At 54.8% G+C, this 20,961-nt stretch overlaps 2 protein-coding genes across 4 annotated transcripts; one reads left to right on the top strand and one right to left on the bottom strand.

Annotated features, from left to right (window-relative positions):
• Positions 1 to 229: 229 nt before the first annotated feature.
• On the bottom strand, positions 230 to 10,648 carry ZW10 (zw10 kinetochore protein). The gene is made up of 16 exons (XM_062014250.1): positions 10,521 to 10,648; positions 10,301 to 10,435; positions 9,423 to 9,524; positions 9,242 to 9,319; positions 8,962 to 9,121; positions 8,384 to 8,533; positions 7,850 to 8,041; positions 7,411 to 7,574; positions 6,862 to 7,044; positions 6,205 to 6,443; positions 5,618 to 5,689; positions 4,750 to 4,919; positions 4,048 to 4,178; positions 3,435 to 3,566; positions 2,779 to 2,981; positions 230 to 2,072 (listed from the first exon to the last, which is right to left on the bottom strand). Exons 1-16 carry the CDS (start codon positions 10,632 to 10,634, stop codon positions 1,952 to 1,954), a joined length of 2,346 nt encoding a protein of 781 aa, XP_061870234.1. The 5' UTR covers positions 10,635 to 10,648; the 3' UTR covers positions 230 to 1,951.
• A 59-nt stretch (positions 10,649 to 10,707) lies between these two features.
• Positions 10,708 to 14,278, top strand: LOC104549896 (T-cell surface glycoprotein CD3 gamma chain). 3 transcript variants are annotated; one of them, XM_062014106.1, is made up of 6 exons: positions 10,708 to 10,923; positions 11,228 to 11,463; positions 12,396 to 12,608; positions 13,034 to 13,162; positions 13,587 to 13,630; positions 13,980 to 14,278. In XM_062014106.1, the coding sequence occupies exons 2-6, from the start codon at positions 11,391 to 11,393 to the stop codon at positions 14,040 to 14,042; spliced, it is 522 nt and encodes a 173-aa protein (XP_061870090.1). In that variant the 5' UTR covers positions 10,708 to 10,923; positions 11,228 to 11,390; the 3' UTR covers positions 14,043 to 14,278. The 3 variants fall into 3 exon arrangements, with proteins under 3 accessions (XP_061870090.1, XP_061870091.1, XP_010200237.2); XM_062014107.1 differs by having other exon boundaries at positions 11,242 to 11,463; XM_010201935.2 differs by having other exon boundaries at positions 10,708 to 11,463.
• The last annotated feature ends 6,683 nt before the right edge of the window (positions 14,279 to 20,961 follow it).

Below are 20,961 nucleotides of genomic sequence, written 5' to 3' on the forward strand. Positions count from 1 at the left end.
CAGTGCCACCAGGTACCGCCCAGCCAGCAGGAGGAAAGGGGCAGCTGCTGAGCCAAGACTGTGATTCGGGGGATATCTGCAGCCTTTCCATTGCCTCTCAGCCTGCTGGCCTGCAAGACCAGGGCTCTCATGAAATATTAATGGGAACTTCCTTGAGTAAGTAATTTCCTTGACTAATTCCTACTGTGTTAGTATAACCCTCACAGAATCCCCAGACAACACCCAAACGTGCTCAGTAGAAAGAGTTTATTAAAATAGCAAATTACATTTCTGTGAACAACCCCATGGGAGGAGTGGTGGCTTTTTGGCTTGCTGTGTGTAAAGGGGCAGGGGATCCCCCGAGATGCCAGGGTTATGGGAACACTCTCAGCCTTTAGGTAAGTTCCTTGGAAGGGAAGAAAAGCTCGAGTTTCAGGTGGCAGCCAGCTTTTGCTTCAGTATTTCCCTTCCATGCTGGACTTGGTCTCTCTGCCCTGCTGACTGCATTTGTGCCCCCACGCCAGTCCCCCAGCACTGACTCGTCGCCCCCGCCGTGGCTGTGCCAGTGGCCCTGCAGGCACAGGGGTCCTCTGGCAACAGCTTCAGTGCCAGGTGAGAGCCAGCTCTGATTTCTGCACAAAGGCTTGGAAACAGGAGCAGAAGTCAGACAAAAGGGCAGATGAAAAGGATGCAACAGCAGGTGACAGATTAAAGGGTTAAGCTCTGTGATGAGCACTGTGGGAAGCCAGCTGTGAACACGACCTGGCAGGGGCTGCTTTGCCCCCCATGTGCAGGCACTGGGCCAGCTCAGCCTCTGGGCTAGCTTAGAACAAATGCTCTTGGTTGGATTTTTAATTAAAAAGAAGTGCATTTCTCAAAGCCTCCAACATAGCCTTTTGGAACTTAAAAGATGCTGCTTTGAGTGCACTCCTCATTTCCTTATTATATTATGTTTCACGTATCTTTTATTACTTTTGCAGGACAGAAACTTTACTACCAGAAGGACAACAGCTGCCAGACCTGCCTGGTTCAGACACAACAAAAAAGCAAAGGAAGGAGCTGAACTGGCTGCTGCCATTGCTCGAGTACAATGGAAAATGTTCAAGTCGGTTTTAAGATGTTTCCATGACAAATAAAGCCACGAGGAATTTTGCCACCCGTGCAAAACCCTGCGACTCAACAAGCAGCTCACTCAGAACGGGATCTCCTCCCCGCTAAATTTTCCCTCCCTTGAGGTCTGCTCTTCAGGGAAACCTGAGGTGGGAAGGAGCAACGTTTGGCACTTCAGCACTCTGGAAGGACACAAAGAGCTATTGAAGTCTGTGGGTCTCACATGTAATTGACAGCGACAGAAGAGGTAAGACAGAAAGGGGCTACGTGCCCAGTGATGTAAAACTGCATAGATAAGATTCACTATTGAGAAATAACAATCCCTCTCCCAGACCCTTAAGCAAGCTTGAGATGGCATTATACAGCACCTTGCACGAGAGGCCCATCTGACAGCAGAGGCCGTTCTCACGGACGTTGGGCACAACAGTTGATTTATCGCCCTATGCGGAGCTTAGGAAGATGAAATCCCAGAGAATGTGAATTGGCCAACATCACAAAAAGCAAGTCTTCTTCCCCAAGCCTGTACACCCACCAGCTCATGAGTGAAAACTTGCATCTGGGCAGAACACCTCAGGGGAGCACGGCAGGAGGTGGAATTCTCAAGGCCAAACTCCACCAGCCTGGAAGTTAGTGCCCACGTGTTACCCACCTCTCGCTTTTCTGGTCCCAGACACTCCCAGAGCCAAGCATCGAGCTAGGAAATATGTCTTCCCCCTCAGCCAGGCCTCCAGGAAGCACTTACCTAATGCTAAGCTTTTTTTACACCACTACAAAGGAAAAGGGTCAAATCCAAGAAATACTTGAAGGACTCGGTTTGCTCTCGCTTTAGCCGAAGATGCAACACGTGGCAGTAAACACAGAGTTACTTGATTTTGGCCAGTGCTGCTGCTCTCCTTTCTGTGTTCTGGAACAGGGCTCTGATCAGGCTCTTCACTTCAGCTGCTGAGAATTCAGCTGCAAGAGGCCCCTTCCCATCTGCCCACCTGGGTGGGAGAGAAAGATCTGCGTTTAACCAAACTGCACAGAACTGCCACGTTTAAATGAGCCTTCCCAGCCCTTGGGGTACAGTAGTGAGGCTGAAGGCAAACCACATCCAGTTGGCTCCGTGCAACTCGAGTGCAGAACTGTTTAGGTGAAGGCAGCAACTGTTGTTGCACACATCACAAACTGTACCTTTTCCTTCTCCAGAACAAGCCTGAAGCTTGTCTGCAAGGTTCCCTTTCACCTCCCAGAGACCAAAAAAGGAGTGGTTCTGCCCACTGTGCTGGCCCTGTGGCTGCTCCCTTTCCCTTTGGCCTGCCAAGGACAGCGTGTTTTCCTGCACTCACACATATGTGTGGGCAGCTGTGAGAAGGGAACGTCCAGCTTCAGACACCCATGCCAACTAAAGTAACAGAGAAGCCACCGGGCATGCACAGGCACCCCCTGGCTCTCCCACAGCACTTGGTCTTTTACCATTGCCTTTTCCTTTGCAGGAGGCAGCTGAATCTATGGGCAAGCTTGAAATGGACTGTGAACAGCCAGCCACGAGGCAGCTCCAGGAGCAGTTATGTGGTCCTCATTAACAGCAACTGTCTTTCACCTGAACAGGATCCCTGTGTGCAGTGCCCCGCTGATGTCAGACCACCTCCCAGCTCCCTGTTCCCGGGGTGGAGAACCAAGTGAAGAGGAAGAAAGGAAGACACCTACTGATCTACTATTTCTTGGAGGTTGGCTTGCAAGATGATCATCAGCTCTTTGAACGTCATCCACTTCTGCACGTAGACTGGAACTTCCTCTTGGTATTTCTTATTTTTGTCATCTTCAGGTAGTGGGGTGAAAACCTGGGGTCCCTCCTCCACCATGGTCCTGCAGAGGGAGTACAGCCTATCTGCATCTTCTGCAGAGATATCCTGCAACAGAACAGATGTTAACAGGGGAAGGGTCAGATATGGTTTGGCACTGCCAAGTGGTAAGAGGGGTTTTGGTTTGAAACGCCTCAGGTGCTTCAGCACAGATGGGCTGGAGAGGTTCCTGAGAGACACAGACTGAAAATGTATTGAATAGCTGGAGTTTGGGACAACTGTTAAGACCTGGGTCCTGAACACAGGAAAAGAGATTGGTTCATAGCCCATTTGCAGTGGGCTTCACAGCTGCTCCCCTGACTGCTCCCTTGACTTCAGAGTCGTGGAGTCGCTGTAAGAGTACGTACAGCCTGACCTGGATGTGAGCTTTGGCATCTTGAATGTTTCTCATAGGCAGGAGCACAAGTAGAGTTTCTGTGCAAGGTAAGTGTTCCCCTGAAAGCCCTGATCTGGTAAGTGTTGCCCTGAGCCCAGGCTGTGGCTGGCATCTGGTGCAGTCACCTCTAGGGCAGCGATCCTCGCGACCATCTCCGCCAGCGCCGTGTTCAGCAGAGTGCCCATGGCCTTGCAGTACACGTTCACCGGGAGGACATCTTGCCACACTTTCCCCAGCCTTTTCAGCTGATGCAACACCTGGAAGACAAAACAGCTAGGTGTTACTAAGAAGAACGCTGAGAGGCACCAGATGAGGTGGTGAGCGTAGTCAGAAACCAGTCTGAAAGAGGCAGAAGGCAGCGAAGCATCCTGCTGTCCCACGGAGCAGGCATCCCTGGGAGAAAACACGTTTGCAGCTTGCATGAGGGCTCATCAAAAGTGCAACAGATCTCTTCCTTGAAATGAGAGACATTACAAATGTACTATAAACAAAAGGTCAACGTTGAGAGGCATTTCATTTCAACTTGGAGCAGGAGGAACTGCGCTCAGGATGCTGCCATCTTACAAAAAGGGTGAGCCCAGGGGGAAAAAAAACAACTCATGCCACACAACTGTCATTTCGCAAAGCTCCACTCTGCTGAAGCACTGCACAGTTCTCAGGACTGAGGTTACACACCACACCTTCCCAGGGACAACGTCTCCAGAGAACAGGATCCTTGGCTTTGAGTGCCATGCTCACCTGCCTTATTGCTTTGTTGGCTGCACTGTAGTTTTCCTCATCATCCATGTTAGAAAAATTCCTGGCGCTCGACAATCTCTCCAGGATTTCTCCTTTCTGCACTCGCATCTGGGCCAGAAAACACTCCATCCCTTCAGGAGCAAAACCAAGCAGAGAGAAGCAATTAGAGTCTCTAAACTGGCAGAATATTTGGTAAGTGCTGAATCACGAACTTGCTGTGACGTTTCAAAGATCCTTCCAGTCTCCAAACACTGTCACAGCAAATGTTCCCAGGCTCACGTCAGCTCTTATGCAGTTTGTGTTGCTGCAACACTTTTGAGCTGAGTGGCAGAGTTCACTATGGGTAACAGGCTCCTCAAAGGCTCACACAAACCTCAGAACTTGTTTCCATAGAATAAGCTACAGAAAATATCAAAGGACTGAGCAGCAGACCCCAAAACATCCCAATGCCACAACTCGCTGGCTAATGAACTGTTCTCAGATCTACGTGCCAGACAAGAGTTAGGTTTCAGAGAATCAGGCCCTAAACAGCCATAATGCTTAGTCACAACACTCTGACCTCCCAGTCTAGAAAATGGCCCTGCTGCTCATCCTGAGCTCGAGTCAGTAGCCACATGCACATTCAGTCACCCAGCAACAAATGCCAGGGTTAAGTACCAGTGTCACCCACCAACGTGTCTCAATCCTAAAGGGTCAAATTACCAAGTCTCCTAAAGCCAGGTACCAGATCTACAAAGGTGGCTGCCCCGTCGCACAGGATGTTGGTCAGGTGGTACCGGAACTGGTGGCCCAGCGTGAGCAAGTGGTGAGCGATATACATGCAGTTGTTGTGGTGAATGGCTGCCAGCTGCGGTAGTTTCTGAAGGTTCTCCCTGTCCCAGGAAGGAGGAAGAGGAAAGGAAGACAGGCATTTATTTAGACCCTGCTCTTCAAAAGAAGTTGTCGTTCCTACCCTACAGAAGCTCACGGTGTGTCTCAGACGTTACAGCAACTGTGGGCAACGTCCGGTGAAGACGTCGGGTGTAACGAACACATTTGATATCCTGTCACATCCACACAAGAACTTAAAGGAAAGCAGTTTAATGGCTGCTGAAAGGGCTGAACCACCTCTATGCCCACATTATTTCTTGCAATGGGCTTTCAAACAGGAAGACACTTTGTTACAGCAAAGTTATGGGGAGGAAAAGAGAGAGATATCCTTTTCAGTCATACCCCAGTGTTCTAGGACAGAACTGTATCCTCTTGTCCTTCCTCCTTGCTCTTTTTTACAGGAAAAGGATCACAAAAAATCCATGCATCAGACATGGGGGGCAAAGTTACATTTCTGGATTCAAGCACAGCTGCTCAAGAACTGCAGCTACCTCCCAGCTCAGAAGACTGCGAGCTCAGAAACTCTCAGGCACCTATTTCGCAGCAGGTAGGACTTGATGATAAAGACTTTTTGTTACTGGAGGAAACCCATAGTAATCTCTGGCTGTGGTGGACAAACTGGGGACAAGTGGGGCTGTTCCAATGGTATTGTTCCCTCTGCACAACAGGCTTTAGATCATAGACACACACACTCACTCACTTGTGATATGTTGGCACCACGTCATAGAACAGCTGGAATATGTTCCGTACGGAGTAGAAGAGCTGTATGCAGCTACAAGGAAAGCAAGGCTTACGTTAGTTTCTCAGTGCAGTTAACATCTTGTTCACGAGTGACCCTCCACCTGCTTCAAAACAAGGCTGTTCTAGAAGTGAGAAAATGAAACCTCAGGAACAAAGGCAGAGTGTCCCTTCCCCAACAGATGTGTGTAAATGATCAGCCCTCTGCCTCGGTAGGCTGAAGGCAGCCACGAGCCACGTTGTGCACACTAGGGAGTTTACCATGTTTTCAGTGCCTTGCCAGCTACAATACAGCAAGTGCACCCGAACAATCCCTGAAAACCTAAGTCTGAAAGGCTGCTTACGCCGAGCACGGCAGGGAACACAATCCACAGCCATTCCTGCTGTACCAAGCTACTGCAGGAAGCCAGGGATCCAGCCAAAACAGAGAGCAACTGTAATTAATGCTCCTAAACTTCTTTTCATCAGATTTCGTGTTCTTTTAGTCTCTGACCAGATGCTTGGTGGTGCCCAATGCAGGAAGTGTCTGACCCCCTGACTGATCCCTACCACTGATCGGTGCTGGCGGTGGCCTCCAGCAGGGTCTGGTAAGCCAACTCCATCAGCTTCTCCACTGAGGAACTGATGCGGCACGTGGGCAGGGAGAAGGTGTGCTGGCTCAGCTGGGCCTCGGTGCCCAGCTTCACCCCGTCGTTAGGCAGACGGGGAGGAGCTTCTTGCGCTCTCGGCTGATGTCTTGTCCCAGGGTCGGGAAGCTGTGGTAGGGCTACACGGGAATCAGGCGTGATCTAGGGGGGAAAAAAGAGAAAAGGGTAATATACCTAGAGACTGCAACACATTGAGTGAGAGGGATCTCAAGACAAACACAAGTGCTGGGAGCCCCCTGGCTCGCGGTGCACACAGCAGACCACGAACAGTCGACTCGGCGTTGTGTGCCTACGAGCAACTCTGTGAGTAACCCTCCCATTTCTCTTATGCTTATGACCCTAGCACAAAAAGCCTTTGCAAGCCAACTGCAAGTCTTCTAGCGAGCATCTTGCTGCTGAAATAATCCTCTTGAGCACCATTAAAGAAGGGTTTGAAACTGCTTGTCGAGATCCCCAAGTAATCAAGAGCATTCAGAAAAGACTCGGCTGCTCTAGACAAGCCTTCAACAGCTGAGCTATTTTTCTACATAGAAAACCAGAGTATTGCATCCAGAGTCACCTTTACAGTGTTGTGTATTTCTGAGGTCATCAGGTTTCTGGCTGCCACGATCACATCCTGGCACTTCTTGTTAGCAAAGTGAGAGTTGACGTTCCGGGCGTATTTCAGTAAATCGGTCGTGTCTCCTTTCAAAAACTGCATCTTCTTCAAGGCTTTTTCAAATTCCTCTGTGGATTTAATCACCTGGGAAGAGCAGAAACACATTCTATATTCACACAGTTTCCTACAATCAAGGAACCAAAGCTGAGTTAAAAGTTGGCTGGGCTGAAACAAAGGGCAAACGAGGTTTTAGTGGACACTGACCATGCATCAGCTTTTCAGCAGTCTTTTGGAAACAGTTGGCTCAGCTGGAAGCCACACACGTTTGTACAGTGTTTCAACTGCAGGTTTGTGCCCCCTGACTGTACTGGTAGCCAAATTCAAAAAGCATGCTTCACATGACAGGAAGGACAAGCCACAGCTTAACCGAGAGAGAAAAGCACAGCTTTTTGCTCAAGCTGCCCAGGTGGCATTTCCACCACATGGGTCTCAAAGAGCTGTGAGACCTACCTCTATATACTGCTCTAGTTTGCTGCTATTGGTTGGGATGGAATTCACCAGGCAGTTGTGAATGAGGCAGTCAGATAACTCTTCCCATATCATATCACCAAGCAGTTCTGCAAGCATAACCCTGCCATCTTCCTTATCTTCCACGGGCTGCTCGAGAGGCACATCTGAACTCAAGAGAACAGAAATGGATTTGAATACACCTGCTTCCTGCACCAGACTCTTGTTAACTCAGTGCTTCCCCTCAGAGCAGCAGGTTACTGGCTGTTCAATGATCTCGGAATGGAGCTGGTGTTCTTGTTGCAAGTCCCCACTAAAAGCTGCTCAGACTTTGCACTTAACGTGACACCGCTCAACAACCAGATACTCCAGAAAGCTCCCTCTCCAATTGCCTGGATGAGGTACTGATCTCAGCCTAATCCCAAAGGGAGGAACCACTTACTCAGCAGATACTTGTGGAGAACTTCAAAAACAAGCTTGATCTTGTCAAAAACCTCCACGGGAGAAGAATGGTCTGAGCTCGGCTCCTCGGCCTTAAAACGCAGGATGAATACATCGGGCTGTTTCTCCGTGACTGGCTGGAGGGGTGGGTACAGAATCAGTGGCTTCAGGATGGATTTCAGCAGCAATTGGCCTGAAAAATGAAAAAAAAAAGTGTGTTTCCCACCAGCAAGAGGCTGGAGCTTGGTTCCTCGCAGGAAGGGGAAGGAACGCTCTCGGCTGCCTGCGTCAGGGAACGGCTAACAAGGTAAAACACGGTTTGGTTCCACTAAAGACCATTTAAAACACACACAGAGGCCTGACAGAGAGCAGCACATTTAATGCAAAGTGAAAACCAACCTAAACAGCTGGAAGCACAAAACACTGTCCTAGTAACTGCCATGCCTCTGGGTTTGTTTTGTCACAGCTGAGAATGCCAAAGCCCTGAGGCTGTTGGGTACTGTGGCTATTGTCCATCTGGCTCCATCCATCTTACCAAAACTCTTGAGCTTGGTGTGCAGCTCCCCCAGGACAGCAAACGCCTGCAGCACCGAGGCGATGGGCAGGCCAGCCACCTCCTCCTCCTGGGCTGGCACCGTGTGCAGCTGCAGCTCCGAAAGCACCGCTGCCTCCAGCCCACTGCTCTCTAGAGAAACACAACCAGCAGAAAGCACTGTTGTACCTCTGCCCTCCTCCACAAAACACTTATCTTGTGCCAGGGCATCAGAAGAGGGTACAGAGTCACTTGTGGTACAGGGCAGGGCAGCAGAACAAGCATCCCTCTCTTACCGTGATCCCCAGTTCTCACTTCGCACCTTGCAACTGAATCACATCTAGTGACAACCACTTTCCCTTCCCCTCTTCAAGTAAAAGCCAAAGCAAAAGGGGCTTTTTTTTACTTTTGCATAGGAAAAGTTTCAATGAAGGCAGCAAGGTACAGACTCTTGAGCAGCCTCTGCAAGCAGCTCTCTGCAAAAGCGGCAACTGAAGCCCGCCAGGGAAGGTAAGAGGGAAAAGGCCAGAAGGGGCTCTGGGCAGAGCAAAACCAGCAGAACAAACTAGAACTGTGGGCACCTTTTGATGGAGGAAGCTTCCACACAACCAGTTTCTGCCATTCTTCTCCGAGGTGGTAGAGCATGTTCTGTGTCTGCACCGTGAGCTCCGTGCTCAGTGCTTTCAGGATCTTCAGCTCAAAGCCCCTGCGGGATTCCAGCGCTCTCAGGCTGCTTCGTGCCTGGAGGTGAAGACCAAACACAAGACATGGGTAACTTGCCCCTGCTAACGAGAAGCATCCTGTGAACTGCTGCAGGTACATATGAGCAATGCTGTCAGATGCTTTGGAAGCCGTTGTTACCTCTTCCAGTTGCTGAGCTGCTGCTACATACTTCTTTTCCAGCAATGCAGTATTGTACTCTTTGATAGACGCATCAAACTGCAACCATCAAATAGATTTGGATGTCAACACCACAGCTCAAGCCAGGGGAGCTACAGGCAGAGGATGACCCCTGCTTATTGGTCTGAAGCTGCTCCCTCACCTCCTGTAGCTTTCTCAGAATACTCAGAACCAGCGTGTCTCGCTCCAGCTGCTGCTTCAGCTCCGTAAACTCGGCAACAGCGACGTTTAGGTCCCGCTGAACCTAAGGTAACAAACTTTCCAGTTCACTCACAGCGAGCAAATGTTGTCAGACACTTCTCCTCGTGTGACACTTAAAGTATTTCTGTTACTAGAAGAGTTTGGTGGGGAGGAAAAAGGTTCCATCTAAGCTACTCCTTTGCTAGAAAGACCTTTATAAGCACTGGAAACAAACTTGTTTCTCTTTTAATACACTGGAGGCTTTTTAAAGGCATGGTAACTTAGCCTCAAAAGGCAGTCGCAAGGACTTCAGTGCTCTTTAACACTGCCACTGTGAGAATGTCTCAACTGAGCCCTAAGTTAATTCCCACTTAATTCTGCTGCAGCAGCCCAGCTGTTGGCAAACCCACCACAGCAGCGTGTGGGCTTGCAGCCCGGCCTGCAGGAGCTGCTCACAGTCTCCTTCCCCCTCTGTGGGTGTGCACTGCTAGGATTTAGGTTCCCGTTCTGCCCGAACTCCCTGTGGGCCCAAGGCTCAGGCAGTGCATTACTGTGCCACACCTCACATCAGGACACGAGGCTCATCCTTCAGTCTTTCTGAAGGAGAGACGTGTGACACACTTTTCCAGCTGTGAAACAGAGAGCAAACCACGGCCAAGGACAGTTCTTACACCTCCCAATGCTCACACACCTCTGCAGCATGTCACCTAACGGCATTTTTTAGGGGTGACACCATTCAGAGTTCCCAGCCAGCAGCTGTCCCCGCGCCGCTCCCCTGGCAACGCACCCTGCCGGGGCTGGGCCGCGGGCAAAGGGAAGCCGCGAGGCCCGCGGCATCACCTCATTTTCGATGCCCGCTTTCAGCAGGTCGATGTTGCTGGAGAGCCCGTCCACCTGCGCCACCAGGTCCTCGGCGCTCTGCATGCTGGGCAGGAACTCGCTGTACTTCTTGTTGATCATGTTGCAGACCTCTCCCTGAAGGACAAGGAGCGTCAGGGCCTCCGCCACGGCCCGCAGCTCGGCCCCCGCCGCCCCCCGCCCCGCCGCGCCCCGGCCTTGCCTTCAGCTCCTCCACGCGCTGCGAGAGCCGAGCGATGCGGGCGCCCAGCCCCTCCTTGTCCAGGCGGCCCGAGTGAGCGAGCACGGCCGCCACCAGCGAGCCCGCCGCCGCCATGGCCCCGGCCCGCCGCCGCGCGGCACCACGGGAACGGCCGGGACGCGCCGCTACGGCGGCCCGCGAGGGCCACGCCGCGCCGGGAGCGGCCGGGGGGATGCGGCGGCACCCGCGGCTGTCGGGACCTCCCCAGGCGCTGGGGGTGCCGTGGCTGCCGGGACCAGCCCGGCTGTCGCTCCGTGCCTCTCCGTGGCCATCCTGCCGCAGGAAGCGTGGTTCTGCAGGATGGAGCCAAGGGGATGGACAGGGGCTCGTACCGGTGTCTGTTTCCGTGCGAAGCAGAGGCCTGGTGAGACGCTCGGTTGCAAACAGAGGGGACAAAGGGCAGAGGCAGTGTGGGTGCTGAGACAAGACCGTGCGGGTGCGGGTGCTGAGACGGTGGACAAGAGCCAGCCATCCGCTGAGGGCACGGTGTGCGCCTGGGGGAGCTGTAAACCGGTGGGAAAACGAGGGACGGGCCTTGCGGGCGGGACAGGGGATAAAAGCCCAATGTACGTATCGGGTGTGCCTAAGGGCTAGGACACCCGCTCTTGCGAGAACGCCCAATAAAAGTGCTCCACTGCAGCGTCTGACCCGAGTGTGCCACGGCAAAGTTTGTCTCTTACAGCGAGGAGGCAGCCGCGGGTACCGCAGCCATCCCCAGCCGTGGGAGGGAGGCTCCAGCCCCCAGCATCCGGCACCTGACGCGGAGCTCGGCGGGTGAGGAGCTCTCCCCGAGGGCTGTGAGCTGGGGAAAGGCCGCTGCCGCCTGCTGCCATGCGGAGGGGAAGGGCGCTGGGCGCCTGGATGCTGCTCGCCAGCCTGGCCGTGGCCAGCTGGGGCATCCGAGGTAAGTGACTCGCTTACCCGCAGCATCGCTTACCCCGCGGCATCACTTACCCGTGGCATCATTTACCCCACTGCATCACTTACCCTGTGGCATCAGTTACCCCGTGCCATCAGTTACCCCGCGGACTCCCCTGGCTTGCTGGGCATTTCCATCGCAGCACTCTGACGGGAGCTTCCCAGATGGCGATCGAGACGGGGAGCAAACGAGTGCAACGGTTTGTGAGGGTGGGATCCTTCTGCCCTAGACCACTGCTGGGATAGTCTGGAGCTGGGGGCGCTCCTCGGTGGCCCAGCGTGCAATGAAGTTGGACTTGGCAGTAGCGAGGTGTTAGAGGTGTTCCTTGCCTTATCCAAGCAGGGAAGGCTCCGTTCCATACTCTGCTCCAGCAGTCAGCACACTCTCCCTTTGCAGGCTCTGAAGTGATGCCAAGGAAGCAATTCTGGGTCATTTTTTATGTGCTTTTCACTAAAAAAAGGTTTTTATTATTGGGTGAAAATCCAAATGGGATTTTGGCTCCCCATGTGGACTCAGCTCCTGCCCCTGATGGAAACATTTCACTTTTGATTGAAACATCTCTTGCTGCAGTTGCACTTCAGTACCAGCACAGTCTGTGTGTGAGATGAGGGTCACACACGTGCAGCCTACATGAAGTACAGGTAGATTCCAAAGAGCTTTCAATATGAGGGAGTTTTTATCTATAGACTGCCCAGAGGTGTGTTAATATAACCACCAGTTGAACACTGGACTGTTTTTTTACAGGATAGTCAGCTTTTCCCAGAGTATTTTGTTTGTGATGTCCTTTCTGCTGCCAAGGGGACGGCCAATGTGATGCTCCCTACACACCCCATGGATGTGAGCTCTGAGTTCAGCACCACTGTGAGGGTTGAGAACTGGGCTGTCAAAAACCCTCTGCTTTCCTTGTTTTTTTACAGGACAGAAAGTAATTGTGAAAGAAGTCAGTAGGAAGGTGTTTCTGCAGTGTGCAACAGACAAACCAACGCAAATCATGTGGTGGAAAGATGGGAATAATATAGAAAACAAGACGCAGCTGGACTTGGGTGCAATTTACAGTGATCCCAGAGGAGTCTATGTGTGTGAAATAGAGGGTGGAAAGAAAAGCTCTCCCCTCCAAGTGCACTATCGAAGTAAGTGCTGCAAACCTGGCTCCCAGAGCCAGGAGTTTTCACCCAAGCAACTTTTTGAGGGAACTTGTGATTTCCCAGTGGCTCCACCAGTTTGCACAAGTCCTGATGCCTCTTGTGGTTGGTTGCCCTTGGGAGCAGCCAAGCTGCATCTGGCGTCCCCATGAGAGGCCCATAAACTGGTACTCATTCTGTCTCACTGCTAGCCATTTGCTGGCCCTGCTGTGGCCTGGGTGCTGGGGACATGTGGCAGGCTGATCCACTGCCCTGGGTCACGCAGAGAGCCAAACGATCCCTGGCCCTGGGCCGGGAGCCTGCCTGAGTGGGCAGAGCTGCCCGAGCGCCCTGGGCTCAGACCTGGGGGCAGGGTGAAGGTGGCCAAGGGCAGTGGCCCTGTTTTCAGCAGCTGTGTCCTTTTGTGCTCCCAGTGTGCCAGAACTGCATCGAAGTGGACGCTCCCACCATATCGGGGATCGTGGTGGCAGACGTCATTGCCACCATGCTGCTGGCGGTCGCTGTGTACTGCATCACCGGGCACAAGGGACGCCTGTCGCGAGGTGAGCCAGGGGAGAGCCCCAGTGGCTGCCCATGGCGGACCAGGAGCTGCCTGGGCATCTCTAGGGGCTACCTAGGGACTGACCATCTCTGCTCACACAGCCCAGTCCCTGCATGCTGCAGGCAGCAGCCAGCACGCAGCGTGTCTAGGGAGGGATCCACAGGAGTGCTCTGTGTACCCAGCCTGCCCCTAGCTCAGCTTCCTGGGAGAAGCCAGTGAATGCACAAGGTTACCCCAAACCTCATCCCAGGGACAGCAGACAGTGACACAGAAACATCTGAGACCTTGCAGGTGCTTTCCACTGAGCCTTACAAAGGAAATGAAAGCACAGGGCTGAAAGCAACTGGCTGCTTGGGTTTGTTTGCACATACTCATCGTGCTGCCATGATTCTTGTGATCCTTGACTGCTTGCTTTCTTCTTTTAGCTTCTGACAGGCAGAACCTAATTGCCAACGAGCAGCTCTACCAGGTGAGTGTCAGCGTGTCTGTGTGTGTGTGTTTCGACACTTGTGTGGTGTGGGGCTGCATGCTGGGACCTGTGGGGCCATGGCAGCACAGTTGCTGGGGGAGTCTTGAGGCACTGAGCCATGTTAGAGATGCTGTCTGCTGGGGCATCCACAGCTGCCTGCCCCAGAGGACGGGGCAAGCTCAGCTACTCTCTGCCTGTCACTCTTTGGGGTTGTTAAGCTCCGTGTACAAGGAGAAAAAGCTTGCCAAAGCATGGCAAGGATAAGGCTGGGACAGCTTCCCCTATACCCTTGCTCCCAGGCCTGGACAGACACGGTTGTGGCTCATCTCTTGCCTTTGTTTCCTCCCAGCCCCTCGGCGAGCGGAACGAGGGTCAATACAGCCAGCTGGCACCAGCCAGGGCCCGCAAGTGAGGAAGGGAAGACGCTGGGGCCTGTGACTCCTTCACACTGGGAGTGATACTACAGCAAAGCCACCGCCAGCACCCCAAGAGCACCAGTACCCTGCCCTGCCCTGCCTTCATAAGCTCACTGCAGGCAGAAGACAGCGCGGGTTCCTGCCTGGAGAGCCCACCAGCTCCCTGCCAGGAAGGGCTGCCTGTAGCACTTGTGACCCCTTGCAGTTGTGACTTTTAATCTCATTAAAAGTGAGCCTATCTCATAGCCTCCCTGCTCCATCATTGTGCTGAGGGCTGGGCAGCTGTGCAGCGCTGGCTGCCTGCAGAGCCATGAGGCTCCTGCCTGCCCTGGGAAGGGCACTGCTCTGGCACTGCAGGCAGGTGCCCTTTGTCTGTGCTGGGATCTAAATGACATCTGGGTCCACTGCTGCAGCTGAGGGTGTGGGTCCTTGTGAAGCCATCCTGGCGTGCTGAGCACAGGATGCAGTTGAGGAAACTTTCAGAGCCTTTCCCAGCTCAGACACCTTTCCAGCTGCTGAGCACCACTGAGTCCCCCCACAGCAACCCAGCTCCTCCTGGCAAGGCCCCCGCTCCCCACCTCTGAGCACAAACAGCTACCACAGTCTTCCTGCAACCCAGATGGAAGGCAGATAACAGGCAGGATCAGCTGACAGTTAGAAACCTCAGCAAGCAGGTCACCCTCCATTTGCCAGTTGCACACACCTGTAGGTTGTGCTTTCCTGCTTTTCGAAGAATCTGGGTGACAGGTCTTAGACAAGACCAGGCTGCCAGTTGCCTTGTACTCGGTGGTATAAACACTGAAAGAGCCAACAGTGACTAAAAACTGGCCACAGATGCATAACACATCTGACACAGCCATCAGCATGTAGGCTCTGCAAGGCTGCAGGTGCACACTGGGAACAATATGTGGCCCCATAAAAATGGTGGCAGAAGCAGCGAGGTGCAGCTTGAGAGAACAGTTCAACCTTGTACAGCCTGAACTACTCACACCTCAATCCTGGCCGTGGGCTGTATGGCCAGGCTGAGCAAGCAGTGCTGGGGCAGTGCTGTTCTGCAGAGGCTGACACCCAGCCCAGGGTGCTTTAGAGCTGCTGGGGTGAGTGCTCTGTGTATCTTGCAATCTCTCCCATACATGTTTAGCACCTTGTAGGGTAAACCTTTCAAACCACATCCTGCAGGGTAAGCATAGCAATCTGGAGCATGAGACTCGCTGGGTGTCAGTCTCCCCGTGCTGAAACTCAGGCCTGAAACCACCCCCGGAGCTGCTGTTTCCTTTCTTCAAAGCTCTTGCTCTGCAGAGCAACAGAACTGTGGCTTGAGCAGCCAGTGTTAGAGCAGAAACCTCCCCAGCTTTTCAATGTGTTTGTTACAGTTAGGCTGGATCTTTCCCAATGGCAAAGCAGCCTGCCATCCCTCTGCTACCACCCAGGCAGGGCTACATCATGGAGCTGAAATGGGGGGAGAGAAAGGGCAGCAGCAGAGGACAAGTCACAAGAACCACTGTGCTGGGAGCAGATTGGAATCATCATCATCGAGTGTGGGAAACCAAAGATGCAGGGCTCAGTACAGCGTGAGAAAGAGGGGGAGTGGCACATGAACACAGCGTGCACACGGAGCTGGTTGGAGGAGCCTCTGCCTGAACAAGAGATGCAAGCAGCAAAGAGCTGCTGCAGGTAGCAAACAAGCCATCAGCACAGCTGCTCTGAAGGCCGCTGAACAAACCTGATTCTGATTAGAAGCAACTAAGGGGGGATATATGTAAAGGGGATGCTTGTACAATAAACGATTCCAATATTGCTTCTGCTTGCACCATAACCAGGGGCCGGGTGTTGCTGCACTCGGGGGCGTTGTGGAAGCCACAGATGACTCGGTCGGGGGGGAAGGTGTTGGGGCCAGGGTGAACAGCTCCCTTAGAGTCCCTGGCAAGAAAAACCCCGGGGCCAACCTCGGGCCCCCGGCAAGGTGTGAGCGGGGGGCTGCGAGCCCTCGTTAGCAGCAGCTCGCCGGTGCCTGTGGCCGGGAGCTCTGCCCGTAGGCGGCGCCAGCTCAGCCACGGCCTCGCCGCAGGAATGACGTGCCAAGCCCGCACCTCCTACACGGAGGACGAGATCCTCTGGGGATACCGCTTCGAGCCCTGATGTCCCTGGAGAAAGGCGCCTACCGAGTGGACTGCAGCCGCTTCGACATGACCTTCGAGGTGCAGACGCCGGCGGCCAGCGCCAGGGAGCTGCAGGAGCTGCGGGAGCTGCGGGAGCTGCGGGAGCTGCGGGAGCTGCAGCAGCTGCAGCAGCACTCCATGCTTAGCCTCTGCCGGGACCGGCTCAGCCTGAGCTGCTCGGGGGCTCCAGCGCCAGCAGTGCCGTAGCCCACCCTCCTCCCTGCCTCCCTGCGCGGGGCTGAGCCCCCGGCCCCCGCCCCGGCAGCGCTTCTCTGTGGTGTTGCTATTGCAAAGTGGTTCTTTGATAACAAGGAACGATTAAAGCTGTTCATTAAAAACCTTCCCAAACGGCTCTGCAGTGTGTGTTTCTGTCGCACAGCTGACGGGGCGTCTGGGGCAGGGCAAGGGGTCTCCTCTGGGGTGGAGGGGGATGCACAGCCACCCTGGGACACACAAACTCCCCGCTGGATCCTGTCAGGGCTGTGGTCTCCTGATTATCCCCTGACCCCAGTTCTAGCCCCATATCAACTCAAACCAGCTCCATACCCCCCACTCCCATCCATCGCAGCCCCACGCCCCCTCCGACCGGCTCCACTGCCCCGCACCAGCCTCACTGCTCGTCCAGCCCCACTTCTACCCCCATCCCTGCACTCCTCTGCCCCGAGCCCCAATGATACGAGCCCCACTGCCACCAACTCCCCCCTCCCCAAACGCCAGCCGGATTGAAACCTTCTCCCGCGCCAAACTCCGCCCTCTCCCCGCCCCCCTCCTTAGATCACCTTTCTCCCCCCACTGACCCAGCTCCTTCCTGGCCGCAGCCACAAGCCCCCCTCCCCCCCCCCCCCCCCCCCCCAAACCACTCACCACACTGCAGCCCCCATAGCACTTCCCCACCCTCTGGTCCCCGATGCACCGCCCACTCACCCCTCCCCTGCCCCCACTCCGCCGCCATACATAGAACTATGCACATAAATAAAAGTATTACGATTTTAGTACCTTTATACAACTGCAATCAGGGTATTTACACATGCAAATGAGGCTCGCCAATTTGCATCTCATTTGCATCTCATTTGCATCTCATTTGCATCTCATTTGCATCTCATTTGCATCTCATTTGCATATCGCGCTGCCCGTACCCCCCCTCCCCCCCCTTAACCCCCCCCCACCCCCCGAGAGGGAAGACATTAACGAAACAGGTCAGTGCAAGTCAGTATAAAACGGGGTGTTAACGGAACAGGTCACTATAAAACGTTACATTAATGAAACAGGTCACTACGAGCCAGTGTAAAACAGGACAGTACTGGAACAGGTCACTGTAACTCAGGGCAAAACAGTACAAAAACAGGCACTGTAAATCGAGCTTTTTCTTATCCTTTCCATCCCCCCCACACACAGTCCCCAGCCCCTGCCCCACTTTACCACCCCCCACCAAAAACCAGCATGTTAATAAATTAAAAATAGGCCACTGTTTGTCTTGTTCATATCTTTTTCCCCACTCCTCCACGCCCACCCCGCCTCCCTTTGCATGTAAATAGGTTGTTTACATATGCAAATGAGAATCAGAGTGATTTGCATGACAATAAGCTGTGACAATAGCGTTATTTGCATGCTATTTTGCATATTGCACTGTTCCTCTTCCCTAAGCACTGCCTAACCCCCTTATTGCCCCCCCCCCCCAAAAAAAACCCAGTTCTTTTTCTTCTTGTTTTCCCTCTTCTTTACCCCTGATAACAACAGCATCCCTCGCTATTCCTCTCCTCTTCCCCCAGCACAGGCTTAAGAGTACACAGAGAATTACAAAATAAGAAAACAATTAACTTGAAAATCATTTATTTATTTATTTACAATTATTAAGGTTTTTTTATTTACATATGCAAATTTTCAGCAGTCTTGTGTGACAACAAGCTAATAACAATTAATTACCTAATTATGACAACAGCTCCAGCCAGATCTGCCTGGCCCTTCCCCCCCACCCCAATAAAATTACTGAATTAATTAATTAGTTATTCATTAGTGTTTAAACATGTCTATGCAGCTGCAAACAGGTCATTTGCATATGCAAATGAATTGTATTCATTTGCATAACAAAGAACCAATTATGGCTGCAATTATCTAATCAGCAACTAGGTGACTGCAGCTTGACATTTGCACATCAGGCAGCAGGTGTGTCTGCAGCACTGGCTGCAGGGCCGGTTATGACACTGGCTGTGTCCTGCCACTGTATAGTCACGTCTTCACTCATGTCCCTGTAAATCACAGAACACTGACAGTTAGAAAGGTCCTTGACAGCTCACCTAGAACAACCCATGTTTGTTCTTGTACACCTGAGCCTGTGCCCCCATGCCCATCCTGGTAGCCATGTCCCTGTGCCCATTTCTGTGCCCCTGTGTCCACACCCATTCTTGCATCCCCATCCCTGCATCCCTGTGCCTGTACCCATCCCAGTGCCCCTGTGCCTGTGCCCCTGTGCCCACACCCATTCCTGCATTCCCATGCCTGTTTCTGTACCCCCATGCCTGTGCCCCTGTGTCTGTGACCATTCCCACATCCCTGTGCCCATACCTGTAGCCCTGTGGCCATTCCTGCAGCCACCTCCCTGTCCCTGTCCCCAGCTCTCCACCCCTGTAGTCACCCTGCCACATACCTGCATCCCTGTGCCCATTCCCAGAGCAGCCTTGCCAGCCCCAGCCCCATACCCCTGTGCCCATGGCTGCATCCCCATCCTGGTGCCCCCATGCCAGTTCCCGTGGCAGCCTCGCTGCCCTCGTCCCCGCATCCCTGTGCCTGTGGCCCTGTGTCCGTGCCTGCACCTGCATCCCCGTGCCCCCGTGGCCATTCCTGTAGCCACCTCCCCATTCCTGTAGCAGCCTCACCAGCCCTAACCCATAGCTGCATCCCCATCCCTGTGCCCCCATGCTAGTTCCTGTGGCAGCCCTGCCACCCCCATACCCGTACCCACATCCCCGTCCCTGTACTGGTTCCCACAGCAGCCTCACTGGGCCCAACCCCATCCCTGTGCCCGTACACACATCCCCACACCCCATTCCCATTCCCATGGCCACCTCGCTGGCCCCGGCCACGTGCTCCCGTGCCTGCGGCCGCCTCCACGTCCCCATGCTCCCGTACCCACATCCCCGTGCCCACATCCCCGTGCCCGCACCCGCATCCCCATGCCCGCATCCCGGTGCCCGCGCCTGCATCCCAGTACCTGTATCCCGGTGCCCGTGCCGTTGCCCGCGGCCACTTCCCGGTGCCTGTATCCCCGCACCTGCATCCCAGTGCCCATACCCGCATCCCCATGCCCACATCCCGGTGCCCGCATCCCAGTGCCCATACCTGCATCCCCATGCCTGTATCCCCGCGCCCCCATCCCCACGCCCCCATCCCCCGCCCGCACCTGCATCCCGGTGCCCGTACCCGCATCCCCGTGCCCGCATCCCCGTGCCCGCATCCCCGTGCCTGTATCCCCGCGCCCGCATCCCCGTGCCCACATCCCCATGCCTGCACCCGCATCCCTGTGCCCGTATCCCGGTGCCCGCACCTGCATCCCAGTGCCTGTATCCCAGTGCCCGCACCGTTGCCCACGGCCGCCTCCCGGTGCCCGTATCCCCACACCTGTATCCCAGTACCTGTACCCACATCCCCGTGCCCACATCCCGGTGCCCGCGCCTGCATCCCAGTGCCTGTATCCCAGTGCCCATGCTGTTGCCCGCAGCCGCCTCCCAGTGCCCGTATCCCCGCGCCCGCACCTGCATCCCAGTGCCCGTACCCGCATCCCCATGTCCACATCCCGGTGCCCGCATCCCGGTGCCCATACCTGCATCCCTGTGCCTGTATCCCCACGCCCCCATCCCCCGCCCGCACCTGCATCCCGGTGCCCGTACCCGCATCCCCATGTCCACATCCCGGTGCCCGCATCCCCGTGCCTGCATCCCCATGCCCGTACCTGCATCCCCATGCCTGTATCCCCGCGCCCGCATCCCCGCGCCCGCACCTGCATCCTGGTGCCCGTACCCACATCCCTGTGCCCACATCCCAGTACCTGCACCTGCATCCCAGTGCCCGTATCCCTGCACCCGCACCTGCATCCCAGTGCCCGTACCCACATCCCCATACCCACATCCCGGTGCCTGCACCTGCATCCTGGTGCCCGTATCCCTGCACCCGCACCTGCATCCCAGTGCCCGTACCCACATCCCCATGCCCACATCCCGGTGCCTGCATCCCAGTGCCCATACCTGCATCCCCGTATCCCTGTGCCTGCATCCCCGCGCCTGCACCTGCATCCCGGTGCCCATACCTGCATCCCCATGCCCACATCCTGGTGCCTGCATCCCCATGCCCGTACCTGCATCCCCGTACCCCCGCACCCGCATCCCCGCGCCCCCACCTGCATCCCGGTGCCCGTACCTGCATCCCCGTGCCCGCATCCCGGTGCCCGCATCCCCGCGCCCCCATCCCCGCGCCTGCACCTGCATCCCCATGCCTATATCCCCGCGCCCGCATCCCCGCGCCCGCACCTGCATCCCAGTGCCCATACCTGCATCCCCGTACCCACATCCTGGTGCCTGCATCCTGGTGCCCGTACCCGCATCCCTGTGCCCACATCCCAGTGCCTGCATTCCCATGCCCGTACCTGTATCCCCGTACCCATATCCCCGCGCCCGCACCTGCATCCCGGTGCCCGTATCCCCGCGCCCGCATCCCCGCGCCCGCACCTGCATCCCGGTGCCCGTACCTGCATCCCCGCGCCCGC

The sequence above is a fragment of the Colius striatus genome, chromosome 23 (assembly GCF_028858725.1).
Source record: "Colius striatus isolate bColStr4 chromosome 23, bColStr4.1.hap1, whole genome shotgun sequence".
Lineage (NCBI taxonomy): Eukaryota > Metazoa > Chordata > Aves > Coliiformes > Coliidae > Colius > Colius striatus.

What these genes read in the sequence shown, in the direction of transcription:
- ZW10 (XM_062014250.1), bottom strand. Translation starts at nt 10,634, where the DNA reads ATGGCGGCGGCGGGCTCGCTGGTGGCGGCCGTGCTCGCTCACTCGGGC. An exon ending in AGCGCGTGGAGGAGCTGAAG is followed by an intron (nt 10,436 to 10,520) that starts GCAAGGCCGGGG and finishes CTTGTCCTTCAG; the next exon opens with GGAGAGGTCTGCAACATGAT. An exon ending in AACTAGAGCAGTATATAGAG is followed by an intron (nt 7,045 to 7,410) that starts GTAGGTCTCACA and finishes TGCTCTTCCCAG; the next exon opens with GTGATTAAATCCACAGAGGA.
- LOC104549896 (XM_010201935.2), top strand. Translation starts at nt 11,391, where the DNA reads ATGCGGAGGGGAAGGGCGCTGGGCGCCTGGATGCTGCTCGCCAGCCTG. An exon ending in CCTCCAAGTGCACTATCGAA is followed by an intron (nt 12,609 to 13,033) that starts GTAAGTGCTGCA and finishes TTGTGCTCCCAG; the next exon opens with TGTGCCAGAACTGCATCGAA. An exon ending in CCAACGAGCAGCTCTACCAG is followed by an intron (nt 13,631 to 13,979) that starts GTGAGTGTCAGC and finishes GTTTCCTCCCAG; the next exon opens with CCCCTCGGCGAGCGGAACGA.